Source organism: Motacilla alba, chromosome 9 (genome assembly GCF_015832195.1).
Source record: "Motacilla alba alba isolate MOTALB_02 chromosome 9, Motacilla_alba_V1.0_pri, whole genome shotgun sequence".
NCBI classification, from domain to species: Eukaryota; Metazoa; Chordata; class Aves; order Passeriformes; family Motacillidae; genus Motacilla; species Motacilla alba.
The window spans coordinates 14,585,745-14,607,642 of NC_052024.1; the positions used below are offsets into that span (position 1 = coordinate 14,585,745).

At 46.8% G+C, this 21,898-nt stretch overlaps 1 protein-coding gene across 5 annotated transcripts in view; it reads right to left on the reverse strand.

The window, feature by feature from the left end:
• The window catches only part of LOC119704597 (interleukin 1 receptor accessory protein), a 51,776-nt gene that overhangs the window by 15,328 nt on the left and 14,550 nt on the right, over positions 1-21,898 (reverse strand). For 4 of the 5 annotated variants that reach the window (XM_038146071.1, XM_038146073.1, XM_038146075.1 and 1 more), the window contains exons 2-8: positions 19,334-19,401; positions 7,087-7,372; positions 6,143-6,335; positions 4,259-4,424; positions 3,249-3,320; positions 1,971-2,100; positions 901-1,049 (exon numbers count right to left, since the gene is read on the reverse strand). In XM_038146071.1, coding sequence (XP_038001999.1) covers positions 901-1,049; positions 1,971-2,100; positions 3,249-3,320; positions 4,259-4,424; positions 6,143-6,335; positions 7,087-7,372; positions 19,334-19,400 — 1,063 coding nt within the window. In that variant the 5' untranslated portion in view covers position 19,401. The other variant, XM_038146074.1, reaches the window with a different exon arrangement.

A 21,898-nucleotide genomic window follows, 5' to 3' on the forward strand; every position in this document is an offset into this window, starting at 1 on the left:
ATGGTTTCAGCCTTTCTCAGTTATGTGTGTGGTCTATTGTTCCTCCCTAACAATCCAGAAAAGGTTTGTCTGAATGGAATGAGACTAAAATAGAACGAGGACAAGTACCAAGAAGAAAAAGATCTTCCAGTAAAGACCTCCAAGAGGTTTCCTATGCTTATAATGCAGAGTTGAAGGAAGAAGGTGTCTGGTGTGAGCTACGCAAGCCATGGCAGCATTCCCTGTGGGAGAGGGGAGGTCTGGCTCACAGTAAAAGCAGGTATTGAAGCTCTAGATGAGGCTAATAATGAAGCAGAAAAATCCATCTTAATCAGGAAGCCTCACATAGCTTTTATTACTGAGAGGTGGGTCTGGGAAACAAGAACCAAATCTCTGATGAAAAAAAGTATGTCGGAAAAACCCACGCAGAACAGAGCTGAATCAGTCTGTACCATCCATGCTGAGGTGGCTGTATCTAGACTGCAGCATCATGACAGCAAGGAGTAAAACCAGAGAGCGCCGTGGTGTGACTGTCTCACTCCCTGAGCAATGCCAGCAAGTGAAGACTGTCTTCTGGAGGATGCCAACTGCTAGCTGTTGTGTCATGCAAAACCCTCACACAACCAAATAACCTGAAATGATTTCAAGCAGCCTGTGCCCTCAGCTCTGCTTCAGTTGTGGTACAGGGATGGGATAAGGATGACAGATTTGTCCTTTCTCTACACACTAACTTGCCCATGGGGGGGCCCTTCGTCCCCTGCCTCCGAGAAGTGGTGCAGTATGACAGCAGTGCCTGCAGACCAGACTGTGTTAGGCAGAAAGGCCTGATGGAACTCTTTGCCCCCTTCCTGTTTTGCAGGGCAAGGCTGAAGGCAGCAGCGAGAGCCCCCCCAGCAGAGCCCTGCCCTGCAGGCACCGTACCTTTCACGCGCACCACGGCCTGGCTGCGCTCCTCGCCCTTGGCGTTCCTGGCGTGGCAAGTGTAATTCCGCTTCAGCTCCTCCGCTGTGGCTTTTGCAACTGTTAGAGTCCTTACCAGAGTCTTGTCTTCAAAATCTCTCATAATTTCACTGCAAGAGAAAAACTAGAGCATTACACACGTGAAAGTGCAGCAAGTTTTTTAGTGACAGATATTCCTTTCCCTGATATAACTTCTTCCTTTAATAAGGCCAAAACACATAACTTGATATTTATAAATCAATATACACTTCAGATTGTAATACAGCTGCAGCTACTCCTTTATCTGATTTTCCTTAATATTTATTTAACCGCTCATAATTTTCTCATTGCAGCTGTGCCACATTGCCTTTTACAGGAAATGGAAGTTCTTGCCTATAAACAAGATCTCATGAACTCAAGATTCACAGCTCACGTCACATTCCCTATGCAGTCCTGGATGAGTCACTTTGTCTCTCTCTGCCTGAATTGACCGTCTGCAAAATGAGGATACAGTATTTCCTTTCGCCTTTCCTTTTTCTACATTGGTTTGCAAATCAGCTGGGGCAGTGACTGCCTTCCACTTGTAACTCAGCATCCAGCAAATGGGACTCTGATCCTCATTTGGGTTCTTTATGTGATTGAATCTCTGTTCTTCCTAATCAATACTATGTATAATATTTCATTTTTATTTTCAGCCTGTTTTTCTGAAACACTTTTATACCCTATGCTATTTGGGAACACTCCTCTAAAGAGAATTGTCAGCTCCTTTTTTATAAGTCCCACAACAACAACAGCTGTTGGCATCACTACCAGGACCTGAACAAATGCTGGCGTAAACTGGTTAACAAAGTTCCCTCAAATCCATCTGTAAGATATGACACTGTCCAGGTCTGGAGGCCTCCTCCTTGGAGGTCCTGGTGCTCATCACAGCATGGTGCAGACACAGGGGCTTCTGATTAACAGGGAGACTACACACTCCATTAGGACTGTCACATGCCTGTACCCACACAGGACCCAGGGAATTAGAAATGAAGGTTCACATCACATGTTACCTTTGTGTGACTTTTATCTTGGGGTCCGTGATGTCATCTGTGTTTCTCCCATCTATGGTCCACCACACCTCGGTCCGGGAGTCCTTCAGGAATGTGAAGAAAACCTCACAGGGCAGGATAAGGTCATCACCTGCAAAGAAAGGACCATCATCTCCTAGGAGAAAAGGTATTGCATGCAGGAACAGCAACCCCCTCACTTTAGTGCTTTCCAAAATCCTACCAGCCTAAGCTCTGCCTCCCTTCAGGAAAAAATGAGGCCAACATCCACTTTCTGACATAAACTGTAATAACAGCTTAACATCCCTGGACATGAGGATTTGTGACAGACAGATAAATAAAAAAAGATGTCCCGCCTTCTCAAATGTGTTACAAATTCCTTGACTGCACAAAGTGACCCACCCAAAGGGACATGCTCCATGCCAACCACTTCCTTGGAAACCCAGGCAGTGCTAATCAATCCCAGTGCACAGGGGGCAGATGCCATAAAGTGAAGGCTCAAGCTCCACAAAAGCATTTTGGTTTGGAAATACTTCTTCAGGAATCTGACTTCTGCTCAAGATCAGATTTGTGAGTGTGAATATCTTGGTGATCAGTCAGTGGTTTTATCTTACAGAGGACTATGGATGAAATCTGACCTTCTGGGCCAAAAGAGCTGTTCTTTAAAGTGAAGACTCTGGTGCTAATCATCATCATTGCCACCACATTTATTACAGCAATGTAATGGGACACAATCCATTTGATACAGGGAATTGCTCCAAAAAGCTATTAGGCAAAACTGATGGTGTGGAGGAAGGGGTGAGGGAAAGGATGTGGTACCCCACTACCCAGTGCTGCAAGGTCAGTAGAAGGAGAGCTGTCATTAATTAGGAAGTCGTCAGCCAAAAAAAAAGGGGAAATGAGCAAGAATTGCCTAGAAGACTAAAGCCACTCTAGGGGTGAATGAGGGAAGATGGGAGCAAACCAGAGCCAGGGCCAGGGCTGAAACAAGGTCCTACAGGAATTCTCCTAGGCAGCTGAGTGTCCCCATTTCATCTGCTTCTGCAGCTGCAGTGCTCTATCATCATGCCTGAATATCTGTCTTTAGTTGTGCTTGCAAAAAATCAGCTTTTAAAGCTGTGTTCTCCATCAAAAACTAGCATCCCCCACTGTCCACCAGGCAGCCCGTGGCAGCTCGAGTGCTCTGTGAGGGAAAGCACCGGGGATGCAGTGGAAGGGCAGAGCTTTGTGCCTGGCTGGGTCTCCCTGTCCCACTGCCACGCTGTGAGTGTTGGACTTTACCTGCTTCCAGTTCGTACACAACTTTCTCATTTGGAGAGGTGAACTGTGGTGGCAAGGCCTTGTTTGGAGATCCTGCAGGAGACAGCAGAGAGCCCCCATGGGGACCCAGACTTCATGAAAACCTGGAATCCTTGCAGCCTCACTCCCGATGCCCTCGCGCTGCACTGCGCATTCCCCAGTCTAACTCATGATGCATTCCTGCTGCAGAGTTCTATGCACACACAAATATAATCCTAATCCACAAACTCAGGGCCAGGGCCAGATTTTAAGGCTCCCCCAAAGTTTAGGTCAGCTAGTTTGGGCCTCTCACATGAGAAGAGTTCCATAACCTCATCTCCCACAAGGCATAACCTGCACCAGTTTCTTTTTACTGCGGCTTCTAAAAAACAAAATACAAACCTCATTTCGTGTCACAAATGTCGATTTCAACCCTTAAAACAGCTGTTTCCGTGGAACTCAGAATGTATCCTACAACTCACTAGGTTTTTAAGCTCTGCAATTGCCTGGCAGGTAGGCTGAGCCTCTGTGCCTGGGACAGATGTGTCCAAGCAGTGGGTACCTGGAGCTCTGCCTGGCTGATTAGCAGTCTCAACCCCAGCACAAATAGCTTTGAGATTCTAAGAAGATCAAGACAGGTTGACTATGAAGTGACAATCCCACAAATAGTGACGAGCAAAGGGCACAGGAGACCACGAGCAGGAGTGCCAAGGTTATGCATTCACATGCCAGCAGAGGGTACCCCTGGCCATCTCATGGGCTGAACCTCACCAGCCTGAGGCTGGCCACTCTCTGTGTTTTGGGGCATTTGACAAGGTGGTAGGAGAGACATCTACTGCAGTATGTTCTGGACAGTCACACAAGCCTGACCCCAGCAAGAAAAAAAGTCAGGTCAGCTGGGTAATGCAGATTGACTACAACCACAAATGGATACTGAAACAAACTCTTCCAGCTGTTTTTACCACTTCTGCAGTTACCCACATGCATTTTACACATTTTAAAGTCATTCTTACCCACCACCTTCATCTTTACGGTTCTGGTGAGATTATAGGTTCTTCCGTGGTCCTTGAATGTCACAATGCAAGTGTAATTCCCTTTATAGGCACTGCGGACAATGCCAATGACAAGCCTGGGCCCTTGGGGATATCGTTCATAGAAGCCATCCACCGAGTTGCAGTTCTGGAGTCAGGCAGAAAAATACTTGAGTTTGGGACTCAAAAGTGCAGATATTGGTTTAAATGCTTCTACAAAGATCTGATTACACTATTAATATGACACTTGGGATCATGATGTAGGTCAGACCTAAATACCATGAACTTTGAGCATGTTGGAGTATAGACTGCTATGTTCACCTTGAAAATGGAGTGATGAAGCAGATCACCCTAATAACTTCATCCTACTTTAAACACAGACAATTTTTTAAAGGAGGGATCTCTGATCCAGAAGTACCTTGGCAATCAAAGTGAGCACCTCAGCAGAGTGAAGAATAAAGTAAAAAGTGGTAAGAAGAAAATGATGACGTATTCACTAATGGATACCAAGACAAAAGGACATGTAGCCCATTGATGTCCATCTTTTGGGACTAATCAAGCTCTCCTGGCTGCCTTCAGCTAAGGATGAGGCCCCAGAATTTGCAAATAGCAAACGAGAATCTATAGTACATAAACCTTAATAACTCCTCTTTTTCTGTCAGGCGAGGCAGGAAAACTGCCAAAATACCAAGCTGGAGATTCCTTTTCAGAAAGAGGTTATGCAGATAACATCTTGATTGTCATAAAACCCAAAGATGTGCACATTTTCTAAGAGATTATTTTTGAATGGTACATTTCCAAATCTGATACATCCTAATGGGGTAGTTTAGGACAGGGATCATATACCATTTTTAATGATTTTTATTAGGCATGGGATGACTTGCTGCCTGAAAAATTACTTCCAAGGGGCTTTTTGTTTCATTCTGCTAATTGATTGCCGAGATGTGAATTTCAATGAATGATACAAGTAAAGCATTTCAACTACTGGAGTGAAATGGCTCCTCTGGATACAAGAGGAAATTTTTCCTGAAGGGTTTTTAGGGGTGAGGTTTTCCTTTTGGGTCTTTTTAATTTCTTCTGTAAATCAGCAGATACATTTGTTTACAATTTCCCTTATTATTAAATTCATTTATACAAAATCTTCTATCTAGAAATACAAAAGCACTTTATAGGAAGTTACTAAAGAATTTATTCCCATAACTCTCAGACTTTACATCCCCTGAGACTTATTCTCTACTGACGAAAGGCATCCACCTAGAGAGAAAGAGTGAAATCAAATTTAAGAAAATTGAGCAGTAATTCTGTAGGCAAGAGCCTGAGGATGGCTGGAGACAGTCTAATAATCAGATAAGTATGGAGGGTGGGGTAGAGATGTGTCAGTCTTCAGAAAAGAGGTTTGCTGAATTGTGCCAAACAGGACACCCCTTGTCTTTGCACAGCCTGATGTACAACTTCACTTCCTGACCTCAGAGGATTTTGGAAAGGATGCAATTTTCATTAACAGGTGGGGTTTTTTAAAGAAGAGGGAATATGAATGACAGTTTCCTTTACAGGAAAGTGAGAGGCTCACACACACAGGACAGGCACACAGCCCATAACTGAACTGAGCCACCTAAATCCCTCTTAGGAGTATTTTTCACTTGTGCACGCTAGTCAAAAAAGCTTCAGTGTTAGCTCTCAATTTCTTTCCAAGAGCAGTTTTACCCTTGAACTCAATGGAAACAGAGCTCTTAAAATTAGTAAAGCTTCATTAACAGTATCATCACTGGGGAGACTCTGAAATGCAGTTCCATTACTGTCATGCCAACCACTGCTTTTTCACACACTCCACTGCATCCCCCTGCTGCCCAAGACAGTTCTTCTTACCAGGTACCACTTGACAGTTGGTGTCACACTGGCAGGGTAAAACCCATCAATATCTGGACATGTGATCTTCTGATTGGCATGCTCCAAGTAGAACATCTCCTCAGTGGGTTTTATGGAATGGCTCACACAAGAGTGCTGGTCTTTTGGGACAACTTCCAAGGGAAAAGCAACTTTGCTGCAGTAGGTTGTGTTCCTAAGGGTGGACGAGAACAGGGCTGATTAGTTGAAACTTGTTTACTCCTACAGCAGTGGAGTGGAATGAAATAAAAATTACATCTGCAATAACAAGCACCATAGCGCTGATGAGGTATGTACAGCTTTAGTTGACTCATTTATAAATGGGAAAGAAAACCCCACCAGAGGTGGCCACACAAGCTCACAAAAGCCTATAAAGATGACTAACAAGCAACATCCACTCTCCTGCTGCTAAAGCAGATCATAAGGTCAAAGACACAGACAAAAGATAATGTGAGGAAGACCAAAAAGAGTTCTTATGCATAGCAGATGCTACGCTCATTTTGCACCACAGTTAGAGACACTTTTAAATTTCCTAGAAGTCTGAATCTCATGAATCTTTGCCAAATTAGCGTGCAGTCAAAACATTACCCCTGCATCTGAAGCTATTTTTACTCTAGACATGCAGATCACTTCTTAATGGTGAGTGCCTGTGGATTTTGCCATGGGCTCAGCAATAATATTTTCACGGACACTTGCAGCAAGGAGAGGCACGCTCATTAGTGTCTGCAAGGCTCCAAGCATTATTGCCATGTAAATTGGCTCAGCACTGAGCAGTCCTATAATTGCAACATTCTTTTCCCATTAATGCTTTTGTAAATGGTAGTCTCCCCACAGAACATTCTGGTGCTAACAGCACCATTTCCCCACCTCCACAAAAGTCTTTCAATTGCACTGAAGATGTGCAGAAACTGCACCACACAACCTACCTGAGCATGCAGGTGTAATTCCCAGTGTCATTGAGAAGAGCAGGCCAGAACCAAAGGGTGTCCTTATCCTTACTGATGTGATTGTCAGGGAGACGATAATTAATGGGCTCCTCCAGCTCGCGGTCCTGAGCGATCCTGTACCAGATCAGGGTTAGGCCAGCAGAATGGGCTGTGCTATAGTTGTACTTCAAGAAGGTCTCAAAGAGCGGGCATTTGATTTTGGCAGGTTCCCCATCATAAATCTGGATCTGCTTCATGGTGTCCACACCCCAGTCATCGCAGCGCTCTGCAGCCAGGAAGAACAAGGTGCTTTAGACTTGCAAGTCTGCAGGAGGAAAACAGTTCTGCCCATGCTCCCCACAGCCCTTGGTTCTGTCCCCATTAAAATCAGAGACAAAACTGTAGTGTTTTCAATGAAAGCAAACTGAGCTTTTATAAAACAGAGCAAGAACATTGTGTGCATTTCTAGAGAACCTGGAAACTTCTGTTTTCATTTGTACACCTCCTACGTTTATGCCAAGCTATTTATCTCTCATCAGGACAATAGAATAGGATATTCCTGCATAAAACTAGTCTTCCTACAGAGCTCCAAGAAAATTTACCACAAAAGTCTAATGTGGGAAGATAAAATTTGGATGACAACAATGCCAGAGGTCTGTGTGCATCCATACACGGGGATAGGGGAGATGGAAACAGACGTGCTGAAATAAGAGAAAAAAAAAGAAAGAAATCAAACATCAACCTTCCCTTAGAGCTGTGGGTCACTTTCCCTGCCAGAAGAAGCTGGACTGTGGGTTCCAGAAGTCAGGACTGTCTTTCCTGTGATGGATTCATGTGACAGCTGTGCACACCAGGATAACACAATGAGTACAAGCAGTAATAAGTGACACAGAAAGACTGTTGACAGTGAAGTTTAGAACTGGAGCCTAGGGAGCAGAAGGAATGGTAAGGAGCAGGTAGCAGCAGGTTCTCTTGTATTCCCAGGCAGTGTCCAGGTGCAAACCCCAAGCACAGTTCAACAACAGGCAGTGGCTCAGTGTGGCTCACAGCAGACTTGGACTGACATAGAAAACAGCCAGCATGAGAAAATGCTGTGTAGACATTTTTCTTTTTTTAATTACTTTCTTTTAAAAAATATTCTTGTCATTAGCAAACAGTTTCACCACAAAAAGCACAGTCCAAACCAAGGACTCCTCTCTACTCCATTCCTCCTACTCACCAGGATGTCCAGGCAGGCAGGGACTCGGTGCAAGCAAAGCACAGTCCCAGGCTGTCAGCAAACCTGGGAGCAACCTGCACTGTCAGAGCCAACTGAGACACACAGGGAAGCTGCTGTCACTGCACCTCCTGCCTCCCCACGCTGACAAGGCAGAGCACAGCGTGGCACACTTCCCAGTGTCTCTCTTGGAGCTGCTGGGAGGCACTTGCTAGGGCAGCCTGACGTCTGAGAACCCAAAATGAGTCAAACAGGAGAGGGGTGTGCTGCCTGCAGCAGTCCCTGGGAGCAGTGTCTCAGCACATCACACACAGGCTCACCAGAGACGACACTGCAAAGCCTCTCCCATTTGCAGATATTAGAAGAACTCAGACTGAGAGGAGAAACAGAATACAATATGCTCTTTGAGCCCAGTTCTTCTGAATTCTTATGAACTGACTTCACAGGCCCAAAGCAGGATTCCTGGCATTTATTCTTCCCTAAATAGACAGTGGGATGCAGCTTGCCCCAAAATTCACACTTAATTAAAAAAAGCAGAGATAAACCTTTGAGAAGACAGGCCTGCAGCACTTAAAGGCAGTGATGCTAACTCCTGTGGCTCAGCAATGGTTAGTCATGGGCAGGAGGAATCTGGGCCAGTAAGAATAGAAATGTTTTCTGGCGGGTTTACACATAAATGTAAATGCAAGCTGCACTGCTCCTCCTGCAGTATGCCAAACACCCATATGACAGAGTGCTACTTCTGGAGGAAGAGAATGAATTGGGCTAGGAAAAAGTGGTGAAGCTTCCCAGAACACAAGCATTTGTTCAGAGGAACCCTAACCCCAAATATCTAGAGAGTGCTCATCATCTAAAAACATAAAGATCTTTCAAAATTGCACAGCATCACACACTATGGCTGCTACCACAGGGAGTGCCAAGGCTCATTTTCAAAGACCAAACCACTCTTGGAAGCCTCACACTCTAGGAAGGAGCATAATGACCCATCACCACCATGATCAGGGCAAACTGGAACCAGCAGACTGCTTTATGCTGGTGGGGCCATGAACTAGGCATGGTCAAGTGTCCTTCAAGTGGTAATGAGATAAATGAGCCTGCAGAGACTGCCTGCTAACTGCATGATAGAGCATGGACTGTTACTCATGGAGACAGGGCATTTTCTTCTGCAAAGAAAGGCTTCCACTCTGAAAGGAGCAGACCCTGGCTCTGTAAATCAGGATGCCCAGGTTCTCTTCCCAGCATCTGACTTGCATCTCCTCTTGGGCTGCATAAAGGCAAATCATCCTTATTACTTCAAATGGCAGGACTGGGGAGAGAAGAAACTATATAAAACATTACTGTACTGAAATTCTTGGAGTCAAGATCAATGAAATTTGCAATCATGAGCAGCTCTTGCATTTTGCAACAGCCCATAAATCAGCACTGTAAAACTACTTACCCGTTCAACCCGAATGAGTTATTGAAAATAAATACAACTATTTCCTTTTTTTTTTTTCCCTACATTTCTCTAAAACAATGCCCAGGCCTCGCCTTCTTGGCTTGGGAAGAGGGGACTGTTATTGTTTTACTGTAAGAGCTCTACCTGGAGATTTTGTCTCCGAGCTGGCCTGGCTTCAGGGACACTGTCACAGCAAACAGGTGGTGCTGAGGCTCCCCACGTGCCCTGCCCTGGGGTGCTGCAAGCTCTGAGCTGAGCCCCAGACACAGCACATGACTGCTGGTAATGAACAGCTACACCCAGAGCACAGGAGCAGCTGTGCAGTGGGAGTTCCCAGGCTGTGCCTCCCTCCCAAGGCAAGGACTCCTCCTGGCTGCCAGGGCAAAGCCACCCAGCACGACTCCAAGGGCTCAGGAATACTGCCATGACCCATCACTCAGAGCAGAGATGGCAGGAACACCACAGGCTGCAGCAAAATGTCCTTAACACATAAAACACCGGAGACAGAAATTGTGGTGCTTTGCACAGCTTCCCTCCTCCCTGTGCCACGCTGACAGTTACACTGCTATTTCTACATTTTGGGGTGTTTTACTCTCAAGACAGCTGGGCTCTGCCTGATATAATGTCTGAGAAGTGCAGGGCACCCCTCACACACACCTTTGTGAGCCTCCTCCTCCTCAGCTGTGATGGTGCTCTTCTCCCTGTGACAACAGCAACCTCTGCTGTGGTGGCACTTCTGCAGCAGAGCCCAGTAGATGGGGCAACACGTCCACACACACTCATTAAGTAGAGAGGATACTCACATTATTATTGCTATAATTTTATTTGCATCCAACAGCTCCCCACAACATTTTGTGCTCTTTCCACTATTTTAAGGTCTACTGGATATTCAGAGCCTACTTGCTGCTAACATCAGCATGCAATCGCTTGTGTGTCAGTCTAAATTGGAGATTGCCTGAATAAATGGCATGACTGACCCTTCACTGGCATAAAGCAGTTTCACTAGGAAAAATAAAAATATACATGCACACATTGATATATGCTGATTTCAGTAACAATGTGATTTGAGGGAGCACTGCAGAAAAAGGATGCAAGGATCCAGTTCTAATTGTGAGAAGGAGCACTAACTTCTATGGTGCTGTGCCCATTTGTAGCAGCTCACACTTGTTTTCACTGGCTAAGCCTCAGAAATGAGTTTCTTCTCTCTTGAAACATTTCCTGCACAAAACAGCTGCTGGAGGTAAGAGCAGCTCCTGATTAAATCAACTGGGATCAGCATTCATGCTGTGACTCCAGAGGTTCCCTAACAAATGGAAACCAGTGAGAAGATGGAGCTATATCCATCTCCACATCTCTTCTATGCTGCAGCAAATGCAGCACTACACATACACCTGAGGGACACAGTAAAATTCTCTAAAAATACACCATCCCACAAATGCACCTTTCTAGAAATGCCTCTGCAAAATGATTTTGAAAGAAGCCACCTTGTCCTCAGTATCAATCAAGAGCACTGCAGCTCCTTGACCCCTCTTACTGCTGAAAGCTCTGCAATTGCACAGCGAGCCTATGACCCACAACACCTTCCTGGGACAGACAACGTGGGGAAAAGGCAAGAAATGGTCCTGTTTGCACAGCCCTGCTTAGGAAAAGGGGTGAGGATCATACAGGCTGCATGGTGGAAGGAAACACCTATAGTAAAAGCAGGGCAGCCCCTGATGAAGGGGAGAAATTATGCATCGGACTCCACTGATATCAGAAGGCTAATTAATTACTTTATTATACTATATTACTCTATACTATATTACACACACGTGGATTCAATTGGTCAATGAATCAAAACACTCACACCAGAATCCAATTACTAATTCCCTTCAGGTAAATAATCTTCTACAATGCGTTCCACTTGTGAACAACAAGAGGATCACCAATTGAGATAAGAATCGTTTTTCCTTTCTCTGAGGTTCCTCACTGTGATTTCCAGAAATATCCTTGGGAAGTTGTGCCTTGCTTTTCTCTGTGAAGAGAAATGTGGCCACAAACACCCATCTCCAGAACTGGTAGACAAAGTGCAGCCAGGGCAGAAGGGTGATGACAAGGACGCCCATTTGATTTCATGTGCCTTGAGGGGGCCTGCCTTGCATGGAGACTGGGATCCTGCAGTGGCAGCAGGACACAAAGCCATCAGTGCTGCCAGATTAATGATCCCTGTTCCTCACACTTCAGCTGCAGCAACAGATGGGGCTGTACTATCATAGGATGATTTGGTTGGAAGGAACCTTAAAAATCATCCAGTTCCAGCCCCCTTGCTGTAGGTGCAGGGGCATCTCCCTCTAGACCACATTTCTTAAAGACCCATTTAACCTGGCCTTGAACACTTCCAGGGATAGGTCATCCACAGCTTTTCTGGGTATCCTCTTCCAGTGCTTCACCACCCTCACAGCAAAGAATTTCTTCCTAATATCAAATTTAAACCTACCCTCCCTAAGCTTAAGGTCATTCTCCCTTGTCCATCACTGCACGCCCTCGTGAGAAGTCCTTCTGCAGCTTTCTGAACTGGAAGGGCTCTAAGGTCTCCTCAGAGCCATTTCTTTTCCAGGCTAAGCACCCCCAGCTCTCTCAGCCTGTCTTCATTGGAGAGGTGCCCCAGCTCTCAGATCAACTTCATGCCCTCCTTTGGACTCACTCCAACCGATTGATGTCCTTTGTATGCTGGGGATCCCAGAGCTGAACACAGCACTGCAGGTGGGGTCTCGCCAGAACAGGGTAGAGGGGCAGAATCACCTCCCTTGACCTCCTGGCCACGTTTCTTTTGTTGTGACCCATGACACAGTTGGTTTTTAGGGCTGCTAAGCCATATCTCAACAGCTTTCTACTTTCTTCATCTGTGCCTGCTGCATTACCTTAAAGCAAAGCTGCTATGAGTCAGCCTCTACCCAGGGGGCACAGCAAGGCCAGCCTGTTATCACCATGCACAAATCAGCATTGACAGGGCAGAAAAAGCTGATCACACAAAGCAATTAAAAAAGAATTAATCATTACTACCTTAAAAAAAATTTTCCTCATCACCATCTTTCAAGCTCAGTTGGTGAGAAGGAAGCAGAGGAAGCCAGGCTGAATGGAGAAGCCATGCTGTGAGCACAGGAGGCACCAGCAGTGGCCGGCACCACGCGTGGGTGCGTCTCCCATTTATGCCAGTGCCAGGAGCACCCACTCTCCCCTCTGTGTCTGCATTCTTCCTTTTCCACCCTGCACGAGACCACCCCCTGTTCCCTGGCTGTGTTCTCTGCTCAGTAGTATCCCATCTGACCATACAACAGGGCAGAAGAAGAGAAGCATGGAACAAAACAAATGAGAAGCCCTGCCCTTAACTAGGAGAAGAGGCACAAACCAAAACACACTGAGATGGGTGGGAATGACACAGAGGTTGGGTTAGGCCCAGCCAAGATCAGCTGGCTCTCACCGTTAGCTCTCACTACTTATGCAGCAGTGACAGTGGCCACAGAACACCTCAAAACTGGTTGTAGCTGAATGCTGCCTTGGAGGCTCAGCCTAGAAGCTGTGCCAACTCTGCAGAAATTTATAATCTCACTTCCAGCAGAAACACATCCAAAGAGGCCTCTCATAACCCCACTGCCTTCCTCCCACAGCCTCTCCAGTAGAGCAGGGAGGTGGAAGTGGTCCTGGCGCAAACCTCCTACACAGCCCAACCCCATCCATGTAGTTCTGCTCTGATGGCATTGGTGACATGGTTTTACATTTCTCCCAAGTTTCATCATGTTCATGCTGTGCTGCCACTGAGCTGTGATGCCCCCACAGCAGCCTCTCATCTGGATGCTGCACACTAGGATGGAGTCTCTCCCTCTGCCCATTCAAATTTATCATTTGAATAGGTAGGACAGCTCAGAAAAGAAGAAGGAAAAGGACCTTCTGTTGCAGAATGGCTCAGTTTTGAAAAGCACTTGTACATGGCAGTTGATTAACTTTAGACCCTGAATGTCTAATTTAAACAGGTGTGAAAACCTGCCTCTGCCGAAGTCATGGAAAACAAGCTGACTGCATAAACTTCTGTTGATTTCAGGGGAAGCAGCCAAAGCAAGACATCCAAAAAACTATGATTCTGTAATGGAGCCCAGAGCTTCTGACTCTGAATCGCCTTATCTCATCAAGCACAGCCTTTAACACTGGGTAGTCCTTATTTGTGTCTCTTAGAACTCCTCCACAGTGAGCTCTGTGACTTCACTCTCTATCTGTGCATAAAGCTGTTTACTGCATGTGGCAGAGTATTTTGGTTACCCCCAGCAACTGGGCCAAAAAAAAGCCAAAAAAAATTTATATTCATATTTCTCTAGCAAGCTTGACATATTTTTCTGGAGGCTTTCTTTAAATTTGAGATCAAAACGATAAAGGTAGGGGCATGAACTGCTTCCCTGAAGGATAAGAAGAGCAAACAGCTACTTTCCATCTCACTTCATTGAGAAAATTTATGTGTGAAGCAAAGCAGAGCAGCATAGGAAGAGGAGAGGTACAGGAAATGGAACACCCCACTGCAAAGTCATCTGTAGGAGAGGCAGCATGCAAAGGGGGTTTATCTGATCAGCATCACTGCTGAGCTGTGCTTAAGCTGGCACGGGCTCTTGCGTGCCTGGGACACCACACTGGGACTTGACAAGGTCCAGGCTAAACTCCTGGCTCTGCCAACAGGCTTGCTTAGCTAAACCCATGCAGCCCAGTTAGTGCACTTAGCCAGGGGCTCTGTTGCCTGCTTTAAAATACAGTCAGCAATTCTGCCCTGCCCATCCCACAGGGATGTCTGCATTACAAAGATGCTGCAGCAGGACAAGGATGAGAACCAAACAAACACAGCAGGCAATAAAATGCCCTATTGGTCCAAGAGCACAGCAGAGCCACCCGGGTGCCACAAAACCTTTGACAGTGAGAGTACAGCCCTGTGGCTGTGGCAGGGGGACATGACAGCTCCCTGATGCCCTATTTGATACACACACAGAAGCAAAGGTGACTGCTCAATACTGTATCAGCAACACACCCAGAAAGAGCTGCTTTCCTCCACACACTCCTGCACTTCAGTGCAGATAGGTCACACCATGATGCCTGCACAGAGCTCACCCCTCACGACCCATTTCCTCAGCTGACAAGAAGCAGATGTGAGGTTTTATCTCCTCAGTGGGCACAGCTCTGGCTGGTGTGGAGGGAGGCTGGCGGCTGTGGGGACACGTCTGCACCCAGGTCAGCTCTTCTTCACGGTTTTATCTCCATCCACTTCAGGGCTGTGCAGCTTTCAACACCCTCAGTGTCAATGACTTCATGCCCCCAAGTGCCATAAACTTCTACAACCACAGTGGCTCACAGATGGGTATGGATGGTTATAAAATCACGTCCTAAATTAGGACAGCAAGAAGCTGAGATTGGAAGAGTAGGAGGAAGTCAGGAAATCCCAGGAGATGATGGTGGGGGAGGGATTTAGTCTCTTTAGAAAACAATAATGCAGTTTAATCTGTTTTTCTTTTGACTTTACACACTAAAATAAGCTTCTCAGCTTCTGGGGCTGTCACAAATCATAAGGAAAATAAGGCAACTGGAACCCCATCAGTAGGGTAAGAGCCATATAGTAATAATCCTGAGGAGCTGCACAGGGCTTTCCATCTTCAAAGTGTTTTACAGACAGTAATTTATTAATCTGCACATTTCCCCTGGCCAAAAGCAACTGTTCTGCCTTTCTGCTAAGCGTGAGATCCACAGTGCAGTTCAGCACTCCGGAGAGACAGCGCAGGCAGTGGCTCTGAACTCTGGAGCTAGACCTCTCCTTCTTTCTCACTGCAGCCAGAACTCCACTGCTCCAGCCACCACCTGAACCCAGAAGCACTGATGACATCAATAACCATCAAAAACCAAAGTAGCTGAAAGCCCCTGATATGGGGGAGTGTAAACAGACATGTTCACAATACATGTTGCTTTGTTCCAGCAAATAACAGCAAAGCCTGAAATAAAGCTCCCAGGAGAGAAACTCCTGGCTGCCTTCCAGCCACTACCTGCCATGCTGGGGTATCATTCTGGCCCAGTCCTGGGCCCATCCTACCACACAGCCTGTCTGATAGCCCCCAAGGGAGCTACAGAGGCATTTCCTGTGCACACATGATGATTCCCCCCACCAAAGGGCTATTTATGCATAGCAGGTACCTGCTCACACGACATGGGTCCCTTAGATAGTCAGCATGAGGCTGCTCTTCCTCTCCTGGCAGCAATATTCTTCTGCTTTTGCAATTCCCTAAGACAGTACTCCCAACTATGGTCATCTCCCCAGCCCTCACATGACAAAAGCTCTTGGAAGGTGAGAGAGCAGCCTGGCTAGCAGAGGGGAAAAATGGAACAAGAAGCACAATTACAGCCACATCTTATAAATAAGTTGGCATCTACCATTGGCCAGCTTCATTCAGAAACAAGAAGATAACTTTATTCTGTATTCATAGTGGCTGTTATGTTCTTTGTCCAACTGGTTTTTCATCTCTTGTGAGCCAGTGTATATTTATATGACTTCAGCAGTGCCAAAGAAGCTATTGTACAACCAGACCTGGGTCCATGGGTTTTCGTTATCCTTCCCTGGCTATCAGAACATCTGGGTTCATTAAGCATCCTACAACATGAGTTCCATCTTGAGGCTTAGCTAGGCAAGGAAAGCAGAAGACCTGGACTACCACTGTAAATACTGACCCAAAGGTCATGAGTGATGCATTGGGCACTCCATGCATTGCAGGTCATGGATATTCTCAAGACCAGGAAAAGATTTGCCCACACATTCAGCACGAGGGAACAGAAGACTGAGGCACCAGTTCAGTCTCCAGCTCTGCATCTCTTACTCTACACTACTCAGATCACATTTCTTCCCTTGTACAGCTTGCACCTCCCTTTCAGCAACTGATTTTGTTTCAGCACCAGCCTCCAGACGCAGCAGAAACAGCAGAGCCCAGAGAACAGATGTTTAGAGCCACAGTGCTGCAGGCAAAATCTGGAGGGGAAATAAAGTTTGTGGGTTTGTCTCTCCAGTAGGAAGCAGGGTGAAGTGTAATGCTAAAGCTTTCTGACACACTGCCAGGGAGACTGACAGCCATAGTGGCTTAACTGGAAGGAAAGACCACTTGCAGCCAGAGCAAAATACCAGCTGGTATTTTAGAGCTGAAATTTAGCAAGTGCTGGTTCCTCACCTCCTCTGTAAGCTCACAGAACCTGGGACTCAGCAGAGCTGGTACCCCTGGCTTGGGCAGTCCCTGGTCATTATTGCTGACCAGATGGCTCCACTGGGAAGGACGGCAGAGGCAGGAAAAGTGGCAGCAAACCACAAGACGACTCCTGTCCCTGCCTCCAGCCTTCCTCAGTCCAGCCTGGGCTGGAGAGAGAGCTGGTCCCAACAATACAGCATTACCTGACTTAATGTTCAAAGCACAGAAAAGGACTCAGCAGAAATGACAAATCCCTACCAAATCACACATGTTAAATATCCCAGGTTCCCCAGTGAGAGCTACCCATCTCCATGGCCCTGCTTGATGTTAGGTGACCACCAGGGCAGCTGTAGACTGTGCACAGCCCTTCTGCATTCACTCCAGATAAGCTCAGCTCTGCTCCCCCCACCTACATACCCCGCTCCAAGAAGGAAAAGCAAGCCCAAATGCTGTAACATTTCCAGAACAAGGCCACTCTACCACACTGCTATGTGTTTATGACTTTGCAAGGGTGAAACGAGCTCCAGTCTCCTTTTGGTGCCAGTCCCAGGAAACCCTGCAGTGAAACAGAGGGCTGCACAGACGGCTGCCCCTCCATCCAAGTACAAACAGCCATCCAAGCCCATCATGAATAATAAAGGACATTCTGACAGCCCAAACCGGTTTATGAAGTCCATGGCACAAAAAGGAAGCTCTGAACTGAAGAGTGCATCTGACACCCACAGACCCGCAGGAAATTAAATGCATACACTGCAGTGGATTTGCAGGAGAAGTGTATTTTAACTGATCATGTGTGTCACGTATTGAGACTTGACTAACGTTCTTGCAGCACTCTACAAGGGTTCTAGCCACCCTGTACAACAAATCTCTGAGATGTTTAGAAAGTACTAAACACCCTGCAGAAATGCATGGAGGGTTCTGGTTCTGCCAGATCAACTGGCACGAGCCTGTGTGACCCAAATGCCAGGGTGCTCATTTCTGAAATCAGCTTCTTCCCAGCCAACTGTGTTAGCTCTTAGAGCTGCTCTAACATTTCCTGGGCAATCCTGATTCAATTGCACCTACCTCTCATTTCTGAAAATCCCAAGATGACTGCACGTGGGGTGTTGTAATGCTGCCTCAGCAGGAGGAGGATGTTGCGTTGGTGGAGAGCAGAACAGCTCGTCCAGAAGCACAAGCAAAGCAGGGATTTTCCCAGCCAGCAACTGAGATCCATGTCGCTGGGCCCCTCCTTCCCCACACACTCCTACTGCCTAAAGCTTAGTGGAGGAGACCTAGGCCATGTATTCTTTATCCTCTGCTGTTTCCCCTTTGCTCACCACTTCCACCCAGCCCCTGTTAGCCAGGATGGGACATCCCTCACCAAAGATCACAGCCTACAGTGAGTGCCTGCAGCCCTTGGGCAGCCCAAGGAGAAAAACCTCCCAGGCTTCAGCCTCTGCAATGAACACTGCACTGAGATGAACCTTGCTGAAGTGCACGTTGTGAATCTGGCCCACAATAATTCATTGTGGTCCAAGAGAGAACGACAGAAGAGCTGTTCATCTGCTCAGGGTACATTGTAACCGCTTGTTTGCCAGCATTGCAGAGGGACAAGAGTTCATGGGGGGACTCGCCAAACCCCTGTACAGCTCTTATTTCTGAACATTTCCCCCCATAAAACCAGCTCCTGTTCTTTCCTCCCTCCCCCTTTCCACTTGCCTCCTGCAAATCATGCTGTCTCCTTCCACCCCCAAATAGGAAGTCCGGAGCCGAGACATGCACAATCTGCCTCTTCACAAGAGCTGGGCTGAACGAGTGCCAGAGGAGCTGCGAGCATGACAACATATTTCCTGTCAGGAAAGTGACTCAGTGAGACTGGTATCAGAGCTCCTCTTACTCTAGAAGTTCCCCTCTCCCCTTGCATTGCTAAGGCGTGAGTCAGAATTGGAGAGCTGAATCTCAGTCCCCTCCGGATCCAACCAGGGATAGCAGAGCTCAGGTTCAAGCCTGGGTCCTTCCTGCAGCTCAGTGACAAGGCAGCTCCATGGGCTGAGCCCTGGACTCACCCCTCACAGAAGGGCAATAATGATATTGACACAGGGGACAGCTGGAGTTTGCAAAGCACTTTCAGGCCGAGGTGCTGTTGCTATTTGCTCATGCACCTCTTCACACCACACTGTCTACACAGAGCATTGTACAACAGCCCCCCAGAACCAACACTGTCCATGCATTTTACTAAAGTATTTTATACACAATTTAATTTAATTTAATTTTATACACCATTTAATCCAGAAATACTGCAAATGCTTAAAACTCACTGCAGAGAGTTTTTTTCTGTGCACAGGAAGTGGGCAGGTCCATCACATGCCAGGTCCTTACCTGAGCCTCTGCTGAGGGTGACCACGGACAGCCAGAGTGAAACCAGCAGGACACTGACCATCTTCATCCTGGGAGACAAAGCACACAGACCTGGTTATTTGACACTGTTTTACCACTGCAGGCCATTTTTTAACTCTGTGTGTTTATTCCTCCATTCACCCAGTGATCCTTTAATTCTGGCACATCCCTGTTTTCTTTCATTAAGATTCCTTAAGACCAGCACCCTCATGGCAGCATCACTCTGCCTGTGGGCAGCTTGCCAAGCCTGGGAGGTGATGGCTCTGACGAGGACAGCCCAGCTCATTGACTTAAGTCACCAGAATAGTCTGTATCAGGGAGCACAAGGAGTCAAATGGATGTTTGCAGGCTACAAATCCCAAGCTCCGACTCCCAAAAGAAGGTCCTTTGCCAAGACCTCAGTCTGGTCATGTCTAAGAACAAGCGCAGAGAGCGCTCGCAGCGGCTGTGGCACATCTGCGCTGAATGTGTGTCCAGCACTCTGACAGGACAGCCACACCAGAGCAGTCCCAACCAGCAGGGTGTGCTGCCAGTGGCCTGCAGAGGGGACAGCTGCCAGAGCCTGCTTCAACCTGCCCCTGCAGGCAGTGGGGGCAAGACAGGGCCTCACCAGCTCTTCCCAGTCAAACCCTCCTTGGAACTCGCAGGGGTAAACAAACACCAGGTTTGTACACTTTTCAGAAAGGATCTAAACAAAGCTTATACTTTCTAAGCAGCAGTGATAAGCAAAACACAATCCCAAACTTTTCCATTCCCACTACAGAACACAATTTCCTGTAATTTGAGATAAATGTACACTGCCAGAGTTTCACTGGCTGCCCACTCCAGTATCTGGCATTCGGCTCCCAGAGCTGCTCACTCACTGGAATTAAATCTCTCTCTGTTTCTAGGTTTTTCAGGATGCAATTTATAAGCTGGTAGTCATGAAAACTGACATCTACTAGATGCTCTCATTAAAGGGGTTAAGGTCACATTTGATATTCCTGCGTGCTGTCAGATCACAAAAGGAGAAGAGATGGTTAAAAGGCTGAACTTCATCAAAGCATCTCAGCTCTGCCAGGCAGATGCAGTAATGAGCATGGTGATACTGTCAGCAATGTGCTCATGAGATGACAGAGAAACCTGCTCCATCAGGGTGTGTTAAAACTGTGGGGGGAGAAGCCACAGTGCTCCCTTAAACATCTCCCTCAAAAACCTGTCCAGAATAGATGCAGTACACAGAAGGGCTTTGAGCATAAGCAGAGAACACCTAAGATTGCACAGATTGCAGAGATTAACAAGAATGCGACACGTGAACTGCACTACTCAAAACCCAGCAGCGGATATTGAATCCTTCCTTTTCAGGGCTTACATCTGAAAAGCCTTTGTGCAATGCCTTCCCTCTGCTGGGCTCATCTCAAAGAGACAAAGGAAATCTGAAGCATGCCTGTTCTTCCCTGCACAGTCCATAGAAAGGGCTGCACACTGCCTCGGAAGCCATCAGGCTTTCAAAAATGGTCAAGAAGCAAGGAAGAAAGTGAGGGTTTTTTTTTCCCTGGGGTCCAGCTGAGAGGGCTGATCATCCCCTACCACCTTCCTCCAAATTGAAATGCCAGCTGCTTATCAAACCCCTCTCTGTTGCCACCTACAACCAGCTCCCAATGTTACTTAAGACTCCATAGGGAAGAAACAATATTAAGTACTCCCACCCCTTGGAAATGCTGAAGAAAGATAAAACATTTTTATGCCATCAGATTGGACAGAGAGATCCAACATGCTGCACTTCTGGTAGGAATTAAGGAACTTTGGGTAATTGAGATGCTTGAAGAGAGGGGGTGTAAAGAGTGGCAGGGAATCATTCCCATAACCAAGATCCCTCATGGTTCCCTCTCCATTTGTCATTAGCTAAATGCACAGCGTGTCCTAACTCACCCTTATTTTCCAGCGACTCTCTCCTGCATTTTGCACAAATCAGACTGAATTCAGCCCTGAAGCAAGCAGGAACAACTATGGACTTTGGATGAGTTTCCCTTGTACTGAGCAAGGCCATTTGCGTGGCCTGAGGCCAAAATAAACTACTACATTTCACTGGGTGATACATGAACTCTGCAGTGAGCTAATATTTACATCCATTAGCTGTGCTCACAGGAACATGCTCCTTTCAACTGTCTCACAGAGCCACCAGGTCTCCGTTCCCATGAGCAAGGTATCCAAGACTTCCATGCTCTGCCTACTAGTAGGAAAATCCTTTTTTTCTTGCTCTACCCAGCTATAAAATCAGGAGCCTCACACACAGAGTGATTTACTTCTGGTTCATTCCAGGTTTTCCAGAGATTTTATCAGCGGAGACAGACAGACACAGAGCCTGTCAGATTACAGCAATTTCTCCATTACGGAGAAGGGACACAGCTGACCACAGCCCTGGCTGCTCCCACTCTACACAAAATGCAAAGGACCATGGAAGGGACAGGCACAGAATCAAGGGCTGGTCAAGGGGAGGCATCACACCTTCCTGGGTGCCCTGACCATGCCGGAATTTGCCAGCCCAACTCCATTCCTGAGGCACAC